Source organism: Pituophis catenifer, unplaced genomic scaffold (genome assembly GCF_029215685.1).
Source record: "Pituophis catenifer annectens isolate HBS135680 unplaced genomic scaffold, rPitCat1.0.hap2 SCAF_8, whole genome shotgun sequence".
Lineage (NCBI taxonomy): Eukaryota > Metazoa > Chordata > Lepidosauria > Squamata > Colubridae > Pituophis > Pituophis catenifer.
This window is the reverse complement of record NW_027256888.1, coordinates 11,101,070-11,116,137: the sequence shown is the minus strand read 5'-3', so window position 1 is coordinate 11,116,137 and position 15,068 is coordinate 11,101,070. Positions and strand designations below refer to the sequence as shown.

The following is a 15,068-nucleotide window of genomic DNA, read 5'->3' as shown; positions in this document are numbered from 1 at the left end:
CACCCCTAACAATCTGGATCTTCATTTTACCCACCTCGGAAGGACGGAAGGCTGAGTCAACCTTGAGCGGTCCGGATCGAATTCCTGGCAGTCAGCAGAATTAGCCTGCAATACTGCATTCTAACCACTACGCCACCAATAGCTAGTATGCATCCTTGAATATGTTCATTACAAATTATACACCACCTCAGTTGGCATACCATATACACTAATGGCCAAAATTGTGGAAACCTTTTGGGAAAAGTGTATTTTATAAAACTAGTTAATAACATCACCTTTTTTGGAGGGAGTAGTACCATAAAATTATATATCAATGGAAAGATAATTTAATCAAGAATGTAAGGCAATAACTTTTATGAAGGATTTGCTATTAGAATAGCAGTTACAGTATAAAGGAGAAAAGTGAAACGCGTAGAAAAAATGAGATATACAAAAATTATCACCATAGGAAAAACGAGATATACAAATATTATCACCATGTCAGTTAATAGTTGGGTAACCTTTAGCATGTAGCCTTACAATGTCTTCCCATGGAGTGAACCAAGTCTTTTAGTTCTGCAGCTGTTATAATGTGAAACCAAGATTGAAGGATTGCTTCTATTAACTGGGTTTTATTGCTGGGTGGCTTCTGACTAACAAGGCTCCATAGATTTTCAATTAGGTTAAGGTCTGGGCTATTCCCAGGCCATTCCAGCAGTGGAATAGGATTATCTTGAAACTCCAAAAAAAAAAAAAAAAAAGTGGCGTTATTAGCCATCAACCCTCAAAAATACACTTTTCCCAAAAGGTTTCAACGATTTTGGCCACTGCTGTAGTATTTGGGTTGCAAACATCAAGATGGCCATTAGCTGGCAGGAAAGAACATTTTCTGTATCTTTACTGCCATCTAATGGTTGTCCAAATGTTTGCAGCATAGATACTTTATCTTTACAAGATTTTGAAAAAAAAAACGAGAATATACATTGTGTTTACCTTTTATTAATTAGATTATTTTAATTTAGTTAACTTTAATATGGATCATTAATTGTAAAAAGTAAAGACTATCCTTATTTTTTCTCCATAAACATACCATCCAGGGGTGAAATCTACTTACCTTCCTTACCGGTTCGGAAGCGCATGCACCACACGCATCATGTGCGCGCACAGACCTTCTGCACATGTACAAAAACTGTGCGTGCACAAAACCTTCTGCGCATGCGCAGAGGATAAAAAACACATTACTTTCTGATTATTACCAGGAAATAATGACACCCAGATGGGTGGGCGGAGGTTTGCTCTGCCATCGCTACCGGATCGCCGAACCACTGGCCAAGATCACTACTGGACCAGGCGATCCAGTCCGATCCGGGAGCATTTCACCCCTGATAACATCTATACATGGTGTTTTGCAACCACTAATCCTATTTGCATCATTCTGTAGATACGAATATGTTTTTGTATATATTTTTTATATTATTAATCAGAATTTTTAAAGCATTGCATCAGTATAACAGAGTTTAAAATAGCATAGATTAACAACTGGGTAAGCTATTTTATCACGACATTCGATTATCTGTATTGCTTGGGCATCTAAATTTAATTGCTCTTCTCTCCTTTGCAGGAGTCCTTCTATGCAGCAAAGAAGGCCTTCAGACAGTTCAAAATGCGCGTTAGAAAGACACTCTCTCTCAGTTACTCAGGGCCTGAACCACTTGAAGATATGGTGATGGAGTATATCATTCGTCAGGAAGATCTGTATGATGTTCAATCCAGCGTCAGTGTAAGTCTGGGACAAAGTTATATTGCTCAATAAAACACTGCTGCTTTCATAAACTGCATCTTCAAAGTAATCTACAAGGACAATTCCATACAGACCATTTTACAGTAGTCCAACCTTACTGTTGAGAGCATGAGTCATTGTTGTCAGGATATTCCCCCCCCCCCTCCCCCCCCCGAGAAGAGCCACAAGTGGCATAGCAGACAAGGCTGACGAAGTGTTTCCCAGCCATGGCCTCCACCTGCTGATTTCTAATTAGAAACTATGGATTTTGGTGAAGCATCTGAATGGTAGTCTGGGTTGGAATTATGTCACTGGATATCATCAGCATACTGTTGGTATATCTCCCAAACTGATGGATTTCTGTTCTGACCTAGGCTTCCTTGAGTAGCAAGAAGCAGAGTCTTAGTCCCGGTAAAACCCCTTTTATTTATACGACTGTGAATTACGTTCATTCACAGTCAGCACAGCTTTGCAAACAGTCTTTCAGAGGCATATTTATTAATTAACACTCCTTATCTCGCTGGGAAAGCTGCCGGATAACTTAGTTTCCAAACGCAGACAAGGCAAAACTTGGCACAGAGTCTTTTAAAGTCACAAACAGAACTGTCCACTTCGGCAACGACCAAATGAACGAATTGTTTCTTGCAAAAGCCCCCTCCCTGTTCGCTCCTCTTTTGTTTCCTATGGGAGGGGCCAATCACCTCCAAGGTGTGGCTTTGCTCCTGAGTCGACCCTGCTTTCTTAGTTGTTCTTGTCTTCTGGCAGCTCTGGCAGCATGCGCACACTGGGAACAGGCTCAGCTGTTCCTCTCCCTCACTGCTGCCTCCCATGCAGAGCCCTCGCCCGAGCTTTCCCCAGCCCTCAGGACTGGCCCATGCTCCACCCCAACCTCCTCACTGTCCGACTCTGCTGCCAGCTCCGTAGGCCGCCGGTGGGCCATAACAATTTCCTTGTCTAGCAGTTCCATTTAGACGTTGAAAAACATCAGGGCTGGCCGTACCTAACCTAAAAGTGACCAAAAGATTTTCCACAAGAGTAACTAATATTTTTTTTTTCTGTCCTGGATTACGTTTAAAACCAATCAAAAGGGGGATCCAGATAATGGTCAATACTGAATCCAAGACTTTAGACACATTGTCCCATCATCTTCTCCGGAATCTTCTTCCACTCAGGCTAAATTCCCTCCAGTCTCATTCCATAGACCTCTTATGTAAAAGAAAGGAGAGTTCAATTACAGCAATCCAGTGGTGGAGTTGTGGCAGGAGGGAGGCTAATGAAATGGTTCCTGACATTGTCTGTGGAGATTCTCAGTCATCTAGGTCATGGTTGTCCCAAAGGTGCTTTTTCAAGAGGCAGTTGCACTTTCTGCTTTTTCTTTGAAGGCATTTTGCTTCTCCTCCAAGAAGCTTCTTCAACGCTGGCTGGATGGTGGGGAATGGAAGGATTTATACTCCTTGCAGACAGCTGATCATTTGCATTGTTTTAGCGAGTTGTTGAGGCCACCTGGAAATTTCTCTGTTCCCATCCCCACCACTCAGTCAGAGTTGAAAAAGCAAAAGATCTTCAAAGAAAAACCAGAAAATCCAGTTGCTTCTTGAAAAAAAACACCTTTGGGTCCCTTACATCGGCCATCAGCTTAGTCTGTGAGGAAGAAGTATTCACCAGTGATTATATCTCAAAGTTGTTCTGAGAACTGGATAAATCCACCCAGTCTAAACGTTAGAGCAATGAGATCTCTGGGATCAGTACACCTATAAATCTGCACCTTAGGCGGGTGATAAAGTACTATTTAACAGGACCTCAATAAGATTCATTCTGTTATCAGAGTTGCCTGTGATATGTTCCATACTGACATTCAATATTATATGGCTCTTTGCTGAGGATTAAATAACAATGATTGTGCTTTGCTTCTAATAAAATATGGTTTGAGTACTTTGAAAATGTGGTGAAAACACCTAGGACAGTGGTGAAATCCAAATTTTTTTTGAACTACCGGTTCTGTGGGTGTGGCTTGGTGGGCGTGGCAGGGGAAGGATACTGCAAAATCCCCATTCCCTCCCCACTCCTGGGGGAAGGATATTGCAAAATCTCCATTCCCACCCCACTCTGGAGCCAGCCAGAGGTGGTATTTGCCGGTTCTCCAAACTGCTCATAATTTCCGCTACTGGTTCTCCAGAACCTGTCAGAACCTGCTGGATTTCACCTCTGATCTAGGAGTGTTTGGAAGATGGGGTGTCAAAAAAGCAAGATGGCAGCCATAACCAAGTGATTGAATCCTTACCCCTTTTACTTAGGATGCATTAGAAAGCGGGCAGGGCTTCAGTTCTGTGCTCATGGCTGCCATCTTGAGCCTTCAGATACCTCTGAAAACATCTCGATTCCTAATTATGTCTGACTCCATTGCCTCTCCAACTGAATAACTGCGGCAGCAGAGAAAATCTTTAAGTCAACCCTTAAAATAAAATTTTTAGTGAAATAGCACATAGTAAACCACTTTATTCATTTAGTTAAGTTCAATGAAAAGTATTACAACATAGTTTCTGATGAATGCCAGCATGTTGATGATGTGAATTTGGAAAAAAAAAAAATTAGGAAGCCACTTGATCTTAACCTGGTCATTCCGTCATTTTGTGTTCCAGTTTCAAATGGCCTATCTGCATTTGTTGCTTTTTGGGGGGGTCGTAATTACTTTCCTCTAGGAAATAACCACACATATTTTTATATGCTTTCAGGAAGTCATCCGTGCACTGAACATCAGTCCTAAGATTTCTCTTCCAGGAGTTGACTTCATCATGATTGGTAGTTTGATACGAGAGTTATGCCGGATAGCTTTTTCCATGCAGACTCTGGATCCTCCTCTGGATGTTTCTTTTGGTACAGATGGAGAGCTGTTCAGCGAATACAAGTAAGGGAAACAAAGCAGGCATGTTCTGCATTCCTAATAAAAAAAAACAACCCCCCAAAAGATGCAGAGGCACATTCACCTCCCTGAATGGAGACGCGATAAATTAAAAACCACACTCAACGTGTAGCCCTTAATGGAACTGCACCTACATGCAGGGGTGGGATTGAAAAATTTTAGCAATCGGTTCTCTGCCCCGTTGCTGGATGAGCGTGGCCATGGGGGCGTGGCCTAGTCAGCTTCCAGCACCGTGGTGGTGGGGGAGCGTTTTCACCCTCCCCAGGCTCTGGAGGTTTTCCTTGAGCACCCGGGAGGTTGAAAAAAGGCCTCCCACGGGCTCCGGAGGCCCTCCGGAGGCCAGAAATGGGCCCATTTCTAGACTTCCAGTACTTCCAGTAGGCCTGTTTTTCACCCTACCAGAGCCTCCACGTGGGCCCTGCACTTACCTGGCATCCAAAACGGGCTGTGTGGAGACTCCTGGGAGGGGCCCGGTGGGCGGGGTCAGCCAGTCCTTGCAACTACCGGTTTGGCGAACCAGATTAATACTAGCATCCGCTTCGCCTGAACCGACTGAATCCCACCTCTGCCTACATGGAGGAAGTAAACAATGGGGTGCCCCAAGGCTCCGTTTTAGGCCACATCTTCATAAACGATTTAGATGAGGGAACAGAAGGGGAACTCATCAAATTTACAGATGATACTAAGCAGGCAGGAATAGCTAATACCTCAGAAGATAGGGTCAAGATCAGGGTGGATTTGATTTAAATCGAGTTGATTTAAATCACAATTTAAATCACGATTTAAATCACTAGTAAAAAGGCTTGATTTGAATCAACTCGATTTAAATCATAATTTTTAAAGAGCAACTGTCATCTCTGCTACTCCTTTGACCCACCGTTGACTCACCGATAGTCCCAGTGTTGCAGAATATACAGCCTCCTGCTACATAACTAAGCTCCATTTCATCCTGAATAAACTAAATTATTTACGTATCTTAAATAGAAAACTATTTTACGATAGATTTTTACCCCAAAAGTTTTTTATTACAATAAATTCGATAAAAATCAAAAAAATCCGATTTAAATAAAAAAAAATCTGATTTTTTTAAAAAAAAATCATTGATTTTTATCCACTCTGCTCAAGATTCAGAAGGATCTTGACAGACGTGAACACGGGGCTCTGTCTAACAAAATGAAATTCAATGGTGAGAAAAGTAAGGTTTTACACTTAGGCAAGAAAAATCAAATGTACAGGTATAGAATACTGGCTCAATCCCAGTAATTGTGAGAGAGATCTTGGAGTCCTAGTGGACAATCACTTAACGATGAGCCAGCCGTGTGCTGCAGCTGCCAAAAAAGCCAATGCAATCCTAGGCTGCATTAACAGAGGGATGGAATCAAGGTCACGAGAAGTGATACTACTACTTTAAATGTTTGGTAAGATCACCCTCGGAATATTGCATCCAGTTTTGGTTGCCACAATTTAATAAAGATGTCGAGACTCTGGAAAGAGCGCAAAAAAGAACAACAAAGGTGATTAGAGACTGGCGGCGAAAACATACGAAGAACGGTTGCAGGAATTGGGTATGTCTAGTCTAGTGAAAAGAAGGACCGGGGTGACATGATAGCAGTCTTTCAATATTTGAGGGGCTGCCACAAAGAAGAGGGAGTTCATCCTATTTACTAAAGTACTAGAAGGCAGGACAAGAAACAATGGATTGAAACTAATCAAGGAGAGAAGCAACCTAGAACTAAGGATAAATTTCCTGACAGTGAGAACAATTAACCAGTGAAATGGCTTGCCTTCAGAAGTTGTGGGTGCCCCATCCCTGGAGGTTTTTAAGAAGATACTGGACATCTATTTGTCTGGAAGGATATAGGGTCTCCTGCTTGAGCAGGGGTTCAAGTAGAATACCTACAAGGTCTCTTCCATCTCTGTTATTCTGTTACTTCTGCATGTTATTTAATAAAGGTAAAGGTTCCCCTCACACATATGTGCTAGTCGTTCCCGACTCTAGGGGGCGGTGCTCATCTCCGTTTCAAAGCCGAAGAGCTAGCGCTGTCTAAAGACGTCTCCGTGGTCATGTGGCCGGCATGACTAAATGCTAAAGGCGCACGGAACGCTGTTACCTTCCCACCAAAGGTGGTCCCTATTTTTCTACTCACATTTTTTACGTGCTTTCAAACTGCTAGATTGGCAGAAGCTGGGACAAGGAACGGGAGCTCACCCCGTTACATGGCATTAGGGATTTGAACCGCTGAACTGCCAACCTTTCGATCGATAAGCTCAGCGTCTTAGCCACTGAGCCACTGCGTCCCGTTTGCATGTTATTTAGGGAACGTCATGACAACAAGAACATAGAATTTTGGCATGCTATGTTCTACGCTTTTTTAAAAGATAGACCAGACTAATAAAATATAGGCCAGGATTACTTTTATTGCGACGGCTGTAGCAACAAGAGTCTTCATGTGAACCTGTCTGAGATGTTTCTCAAGTTACTGCTTTGGCTCAGGCTTAAGCTCCCCTTATCTGATCACTATCTTGTTAGCAGCTCTTTCCCCTTGTCTGTCAAGCCATTCTTTATGCCAGGGGTCCTCAAACTTGGCAGCTTTAAGACTTGTGGACTTCAACTCCCAGAATTCTGGGAGCTGGCTGGAGAATTCTGGGAGTTGAAGTCCACAAGTCTTAAAGCTGCCAAGTTTGAAGACCTCTGCTTTATGCCCTCCGTGCTTGCCTACAAGGAGACACTTGACATTTTATTGCAAGCATCATCTGACACTTTTCCCTTAGTCCTCATGCCAGAGTAAATATGAGAATTGTTCTGAGTGCCCTGGGGAAACACGAGATGGACAGGTGATAACATAAGGGAAGCTCCTACCTGCAACCTCAGCGGTAACTGAATTTCTTTTGTGTCCGATTAGGTACCGTCGCAGCTATGATTCTGATTTCACAGCTCCACTGGTGGCTTATCATGTCTGGCCAGCTCTCCTGGAAGAGGACTCAGTGATTGTGAAGGGAGAGGCCGTAACTAAAAGAGGTGCTCTGGTAGGCTTTTAAAATGTTTAAACATAGAGGCTGAGACTCCCAAAGGTGCATTTTTTTTCCTCAGGAGGCAACTGGACTTCCTTGTTTTTTTCCTTTGGAAGATGTTTCGCTTCTCATCCAAGAAGCTTCTTCAGCTCTGGCAGGATAGTGGGCAGTGGTGGGGGGCGAACCAGTAGCAGCGGCGGTGGGAGGCTCCGCCCATCCGCCAGATGTCATCAAAAACGCTCTGCGCATGGGCAGAAGCACCATGCGCTTGCAAAGTGAGTCTGCGCGCCTGCGCACTACCAATAGTGAACCGGTAGCACCAGGATTTGAAACCCATACTGATAGTTGTTGTGACCCAAGCCCAAGTAGTTAGTATTAAATACAAACAGTTCGAAAACAAACAGACTTTATTAGAACAGCTGAGAATTAACTCATTCTCAGCGTAAACTAAATTAAAGCAAATTCTTCAAAACACCATTCCACAGTTTATCACCGACCTTGGTATAATTAGGCAAACTGCCAAAGGCTTTTCTTGGCAAAAGTTCAGAAGCAGAAGACGCCGACAAGAAATGAATACAGTGAAACAAGAACAATTCTCTCAACGTTGTTTTCCGGCAAAGAGACCAAGAGCCGCTGCTGGCCTTCTAAGCCTTATGGGAGGGGCCAATCATCTCTTGGCCTTACTCCTGAGTCGTCCTCATTGCTTTATCTGCTCCTGCCTTCTGGCAGCTCTTCTCATAGGTGCACTAGGAACAGGCTCCTTCTGTTCCTCTGCCTCTCTGCTGTCAGCCTCTGGAGGCTCCGAAGTCCGCACCTCACTCCCCGATGGCCCTGGCCCCATCTCTGCCTCCGACACAGAGCCCTCATCTGGGCCTTCCCCAGCCTCCAGGACTGGCCCATGTTCTTCCTCAGCCTCATCGCTGTCCAACTCCGCTGCCATCTCCGCAGGCTGCTGGCGGACCACAACAATAGTGGGGAATGGAAGGATTGATTCACTATCCTATCAGAGCTGAAGAAGCTTCTTGGATGAGAAGCGAAACGTCTTCCAAAAACCCCCCAAGAAAGTCCAGTGGCCCCCTGAGAAAAAAAACAACTTTGGGAAATCCATGACCTGGATGACGGAGAATCTCTACAGACTCATAGAAGCTGAGAGCTCTCCATTGGGTGCCACATGCCACAGATGGTATTAACATAGGAGGGTCTGAAAGGGACAATCAAAAAAGGTCACATTTATGATACTGAACTTAATTTATTGTTCAGCCCTATTTGCTCCGAAGGAAAACACTCTGGGATTTAAAACAATCTACCCATCCACAAAAGGAAGCGTTAGACCGAAAAAGATTACAACTCATACAGAAGTCCCAGCAATGCTCAACATTCCTCCTTTTTAGTCCACTTTCACCTCTCCGCTTAATATGTCTATGTACAGGTAGACCTCGAGTTACCACAGTTCGTTTTAGTGACCGTTCAAAGTTACAACGGCACTGAAAAATATGACCGTTTTTCACAGTTATGACTTTTCCAGCATCCTCCATGATCACGTGACCAAAATTCAAATGCTTGGCGGTTGGTTCATACTTATGACCGTTGCTGTCTCCCAAGGTCGTGTAATCATCTTTTGCGACCTTCTGGCAAGCAAAGTCCATGGGGAAGCCAGGTTCGCTTAACAACCGGGTTACTAACTTACAACTGGAGTCATTCGCTTAACACCTGAGGCAAGAAAGTTCGTAAAATGGGACAAAATTCACTTAACAAATGTTTCACTTAACAACAGAAATTTTGGGATCAATTGTGGTCGTAAGTTGAGGACTACCTGTACTTGCACATTTATATAATACTGATAGGTTCCCAGGGGTGAAATCCAGCAAGTTCTGGAGAACCCGTAGCGGAAATTTTGAGTAGTTCGGAGAACTGGCAAATACCACCTCTGGCTGGCCCTAGAGTGGGGTGGGAATGGAGATTTTGTAGTATCCTTCCCCCAGGAATGGGAGGGAATGGAAATTTTGCAGTATCCTTCCCCTGCCACACCCACCAAGCCACTCCCATAGAATCAGTAGTAAAAAAAATTTGGATTTCACCACTGATAAGTACCTTCAAAAAAGTGCACACCAAGAAAAACTAGCCCAGAACCAAAAGACAAATGAATATTAACTGAGTTAACAATGGCTGATTAAAATAAAATGGCCTATTTATAAAATTAAGTGATCCATCATCTGAAGGTATCAACCAATCTCTAATCCCACATAAGCCACTCTCACAAAACACTCAAGTCGACATACAGAGACTTCAAACCCCAGAATTCCACATGAACTGGGAATCCCGAATATGGAGAAATTCAGCATATTTGGAGGGTGTCAATTTGGAAAAATATAATATACGCTGGATTTAGGCACTATGCTAAGCTGTAACACAGTTCCTTTGGTTTTAGCTCGATATGTTGAGCCGAAGTATCTGAAACTCAGATATTTGGGTTTATAAATTTGCTTTGGTATGATGTACAAATCCAGTAAATTGTGAGTTATTCAGCCAGCCTTGGTGAAGCACAATTTGTCAGTTGGATTACAGAAGCGATAAGATTTAGAATTTCAGCTGCACGTCAAATAGAAGGCTGAAATTTTAAAGCATTTTGCTAGAGAGAAATTCCAGCTCATTTGCGATTTACGATTGGAATTGGGGATTAGAATGTGGTAGAGCAGTATTTCCCAACCTTTATTGGTTCCAGATCTGGGTTCAATTCCCAGAAGTGTTAGCAATGGCCAACCTGGGTGGGGACATCTGGAAGTTGAGGTGTCCAAAGAGTAGGATCAAAAGAAGTCAAGATATCACATAAAAATAGGTGGAGCTTTGATTTCCCAGTCAAAGCCGCCATCTTGATTGTTTCGATCCCCACTTTGTGAACCCTTCTGAAATGGACAAGATTTGCCAAGTCCTGCAGTATAGTAAAACAAGAATAAGTCCTTTTTTCTACAATAGTCTCATACCTTGGCCTCCTGCAAAGTCTACTCATTAAAAGGATCCCTGCTTAACTGAGATCTATTTCATGGTTTGTATTTTATTTCAGTGGTCTTCCAGAAGCAGGAACAGGAGCCACAGTCGCAGTCGTAGTGTTAGCCCTCTGCCTTGTAGTACAGGCTACTCTCGGAATTTGGTAAAGTAACATAAACTGATCAACATAGTAGTTCAAAATAAGATGCATTCCCAGGAGTATGCACTGAAGGCAACATTATTATTATTATTATTATTATTATTATTATTATTATTATTATTATTATTATTATTAAACAAGAACAAGACTACTCAAAATATGGGACTGGGAGATAAGGATATGGTGTGGTTCAAAACACTCTGATTATGCGTGCAGAATTATTACACTTCCTCAGTCCCATAGTTGTCTGCATGGATGGAATTCTGCTTGTAAAACAGGTGAAAAACCCAACCCCCATTTGTGGTCCTTAACCCTAAACCTGAGGTGTGCAAACACAATTCGATGGTAAGGAAAACAAGGGAGGAAGGGGAATACCTGAAGACCACTTTAAGGTACCTCCACTATGGTTTGGGATAAGGGAAAGGCAGGGGTGGGCTCCTGGGGGTTTGGAGGAGGTTTGGGGGGGTTTGGGTAATCCTCTAGCCAAGGATCGCCAAGGTTTGGCAAACCCCCAAATGCCATCCCTAATCCTAAACCTACCGGAGGTCCCAGATGTTCGGAAACGGGCCTGTTTCCGGCCTCCGGAGGGCCTCCAGACCCCTGGGAAAGCAGTTTTCGCCCTCCCGGAGGCTCAAAGAAATCCTCTGGAGCCTGGGGAGGGCAAAAAACACTCCCCCGCCGTGATGCAGGCGGCCGATTAGGCCACACCCACCATGGCCACACCCACCCAGCAACAGGGCAGCAAACCCGTTGCCAAAGGATCTGAAGCCCACCCCTGGGGAAAGGCAATGTCATGAGGACATTGCATAGAAAAATGGTTAACATGAGGATGAGTTGTTAGGGATTTATAGAAGTCCACTAATCTCCAATGCTCGTTTATAGCTCAACTGTCGCAGATTTTGGCAACCTTATAACTCAAAGCAGGCCATGTGTGGCCCTTCAACGATCATTTTTGCAATCTTTGGTGGCCTCATAGAAATGCTTTGTCTCTCCACCTAGCAGTAAACTCTAATCTTTGGAACGAGGCCCCCAAAGATTGAAAATAGTAACCCAAGCCTTACCCTCAAATTTCTCCTTCTAAGAGATCAAAGAAACATCACCCAAGTTTGCCCCAGTCCAACCTCACCTACTTCGAAACCATCATCCCTTCTTCAAAAGTTGTAGGTGACGAAAGGTCGACTCTTCTTACTAAAATCAGGCAATGCAGAGGGGCTTATTGGAAGACGATGGATTGTTCAATTCTAAGTGCAAAATGATTATGTTTTCTTCTGGGTTGAATGGTTTATGCAAGAGAGTTGCAGTTTCCTTGGTCCAGGAGCAGCTGGAAAAAGCATAGGAAGCTTCTTAATGGGGAGCTACAATAAATTGTCTCATCCAGTTGTGGGGCCACCAAAGTGATGTGATGAAGATGTGGGCCCACTTAGGACCTGAGGCTCATGCCAGCACATTATTCTCCTGGCTCAAGGACTGGTGGACTGCTCTTTAACACAGTTGTCTGGTAGGGCTATTGGATGCGGAATGGCAATATCTAAATCAGGGTTTCTCAACTTTGGCAGCTTGAAGATATGTGGACTTCAACTCCCAGAATTCTCCAGCCAGCATGGTAGGTGGAGAATTCTGGGAAGTTCAACTATATGATTGTTAAATGGCAGTAGAGCAATGCACAACATTCTAACCGATCTAATTTATTTTGGAGAGTGAATGCCTTCAGTGATCAAATATATAGGCCTTAAAAGTAGTCTTAGTCAGGGGTGAAATCTACTTACCTTCCCTACTGGTTCAGAAGTGGACACGCTGGACCCTCTGCGCATGCGCAGAGAGTAAAAAACAGGTTACTTCCTGGTTAAAACCAGGAAGTAACGCAGATCAGGCGGGTGGGCGGAGCCTCACACTGCCATCGCTACCGGTTCACTGAACCACCTGTCGCCATCGCTACCGCTTCAGCCGAACCGGTCTGAACCGGTAGCATTTCACCCCTGATCTTAGTGCTTTATGCACTAAGAAGTATTCCAGTTGTGGCAATGTAGGCACACTGAGATTATCATTATAAAACAGTAAAAATTTTCATTCCATCTAATCTGATGGTGTGTGTTCAATGCAGATTTATTTTTTCTAGAGTAAAAGGAATGGAGATGAATCAAAATATCTTTTTTTTTGTGTGTGTTTTAGACAATTCGAAGCCGGAGTCCTTCCCCATTAAGGAACGGAAGCCCAAGTAAGTGGGCCTTTTCAGAATGTAGGCCGTCGTGGATTTAAATTCAAATTTAATTTACTATAAAATGATAATCAAGTAAAGAGATAATATATAATTTTCCAGACTGTTTTTTTTTTTCCTTCTTTAAAACCAATGCTCTTTGGTTGCACTGTTTTAACATAAATAGTTTCCCTTAATGATGTTAAGGATAGGGTGTATAGAATTCCTTATGTCATTTTATATCCAAGCATTCCCATATCTCTTAATATTTGCTGCAGTTATTAGCATTCATGGTCCTTTTTTAAGGGTTACAGTATCTATAGGGAAATAAAACAGCAAATCTATTCAGAACTAAGAAAAATTATTAATAAATGCAGATAATAATAGCCGCCTTGAGTCTCCGGAGAGGGGCGGCATATAAATTTAATAAATAATAAATTTAATAAATAATAATTCTATGCTGTATATAGGTAGTCACTATACTATAAATTACATCAACATGCTGGAGAAAGCCAATTCCAGGTACCGTATTTTTTGGACTATAAGACACACCTACCTTTTTTGGTGAGGAAAAGAAGAAAAAGAAATCTACCTCTGCTCCCAGCAATTTTGCCTCGTTGCAGCAAACAGCAAACAGCCTGCTTTACTTTCATTTTCGTTTTCAGCATAGCTTGATTAGCACAAGAAAAAAAAATCTGCTCCAGCAATTTACCTCCTTGCAGCAAGCAGCAGAGGCCCGCGCAAAACAGCTGAGAGCAAAACAGCTGAGAGTTGGGAGGCCGAGCCAATCAACTTGTGCTGTGCTGAAGCAGAAAGGAGCTGTTTCTTCTTGCTGCTTGTAGCAAGGAGGTAAATTGCTGGGAGGCAGAGGCCAAATGGTGGGGACCAGTGGGTGGGCAGGACTACATTCAGTGTATAAGACGCACCCAAATTTTCACCCCCTTTTAGGGGGAGGGAAGTGCATCTTATACTCCGAAAAATACTTAACCTTTGGCTAACTAATAGACCAACCCATCTTTCTTGCTCAAAAGTAACAATCAATACACAAGGGAAAATAAGATTGTAAATAGATACTTTACTATTTCCTATTTGAAATAATGTACTGCAGAGTTACTTTGTGGGTGAGAGGAGAATTTATACATAATGCTATATCCATATACATTTTTTTCCTCCAATAGGAAAGTAGATTCTCCAATATGATATGGGTTTTTTTTGATTCTGTACATCTCGATCAATCTGCTTCTACGGTGCCTTCTCCTGTTCCAGCAGTACCTCAAACTACACTTAAAATAATGTGAACAACTGTTTTGAATGCCTCTGACAAAGATTAGTATGTTTTTATAACTTTGCTTTTTTAAAAAACAAAATGAATGCAACCATGATTTTAAAATTACATATGCATCTTAAGGTTTCTTGATCTTTAAAGATTGTTTACATAACTTGTGACATCACTTCCTTTGCGGGAATTCGGAGGGAAAAATAGGATAGGATGCCAACATTCAATATATTGCGTTGAGACTTTTAGGATTTATTTTGAGGACTGCAATATGTTGACGCTGCATTCATATATCGTATGTATTTGTTTGCATCTGAGTTTTGATTAAACTCTGTGGGACTTAATACAGAGTAGATGTTTTTAAGAGTGCATGGTATGGGTGTCTTTTGAAGTATAATCACAAGATGGTGCTTATTTAGGGCATTTGAAGTCCAACTGTAATAAACGGAATGAAAGATGCCTATTGTTGTTAAGATCAAGCCCAGTAAAAGTATATAGCTATATTTTCATGGAAATATGATAGTAACATTGTGGTTTTTACATAATTATATAACTGCTGATGTAAGAATTAGAGCTTTTATTTCAGCAGTAGACATGTACTCAATTTCACAATAACAGTGAGTATTTTTTTTCCATTGTTCATGACCGTCTAAATAAAACACCATCTTCATTTTTAAACCTATAAGAAATATATACACCACTTAGACTTTTGAAACACATTTTCATTAAGAGAATGTTTCACAGGGTTACCTACTAGAACAT

At 42.3% G+C, this 15,068-nt stretch overlaps 1 protein-coding gene across 4 annotated transcripts in view; it reads left to right on the top strand.

Annotated features, from left to right (window-relative positions):
* SPATA18 (spermatogenesis associated 18) overlaps window positions 1–14,785 on the top strand; it is a 42,394-nt gene extending 27,609 nt beyond the window's left edge. For 3 of the 4 annotated variants that reach the window (XM_070948655.1, XM_070948653.1, XM_070948656.1), the window contains 6 exons: window positions 1,601–1,759; window positions 4,492–4,664; window positions 7,583–7,706; window positions 10,753–10,839; window positions 13,006–13,051; window positions 14,209–14,785. In XM_070948655.1, the coding sequence (XP_070804756.1) occupies window positions 1,601–1,759; window positions 4,492–4,664; window positions 7,583–7,706; window positions 10,753–10,839; window positions 13,006–13,051; window positions 14,209–14,216 (597 nt within the window). In that variant the 3' untranslated portion in view covers window positions 14,217–14,785. The remainder of the gene's footprint in view (window positions 1–1,600; window positions 1,760–4,491; window positions 4,665–7,582; window positions 7,707–10,752; window positions 10,840–13,005; window positions 13,052–14,208) is intronic. The other variant, XM_070948654.1, reaches the window with a different exon arrangement.
* The last annotated feature ends 283 nt before the right edge of the window (window positions 14,786–15,068 follow it).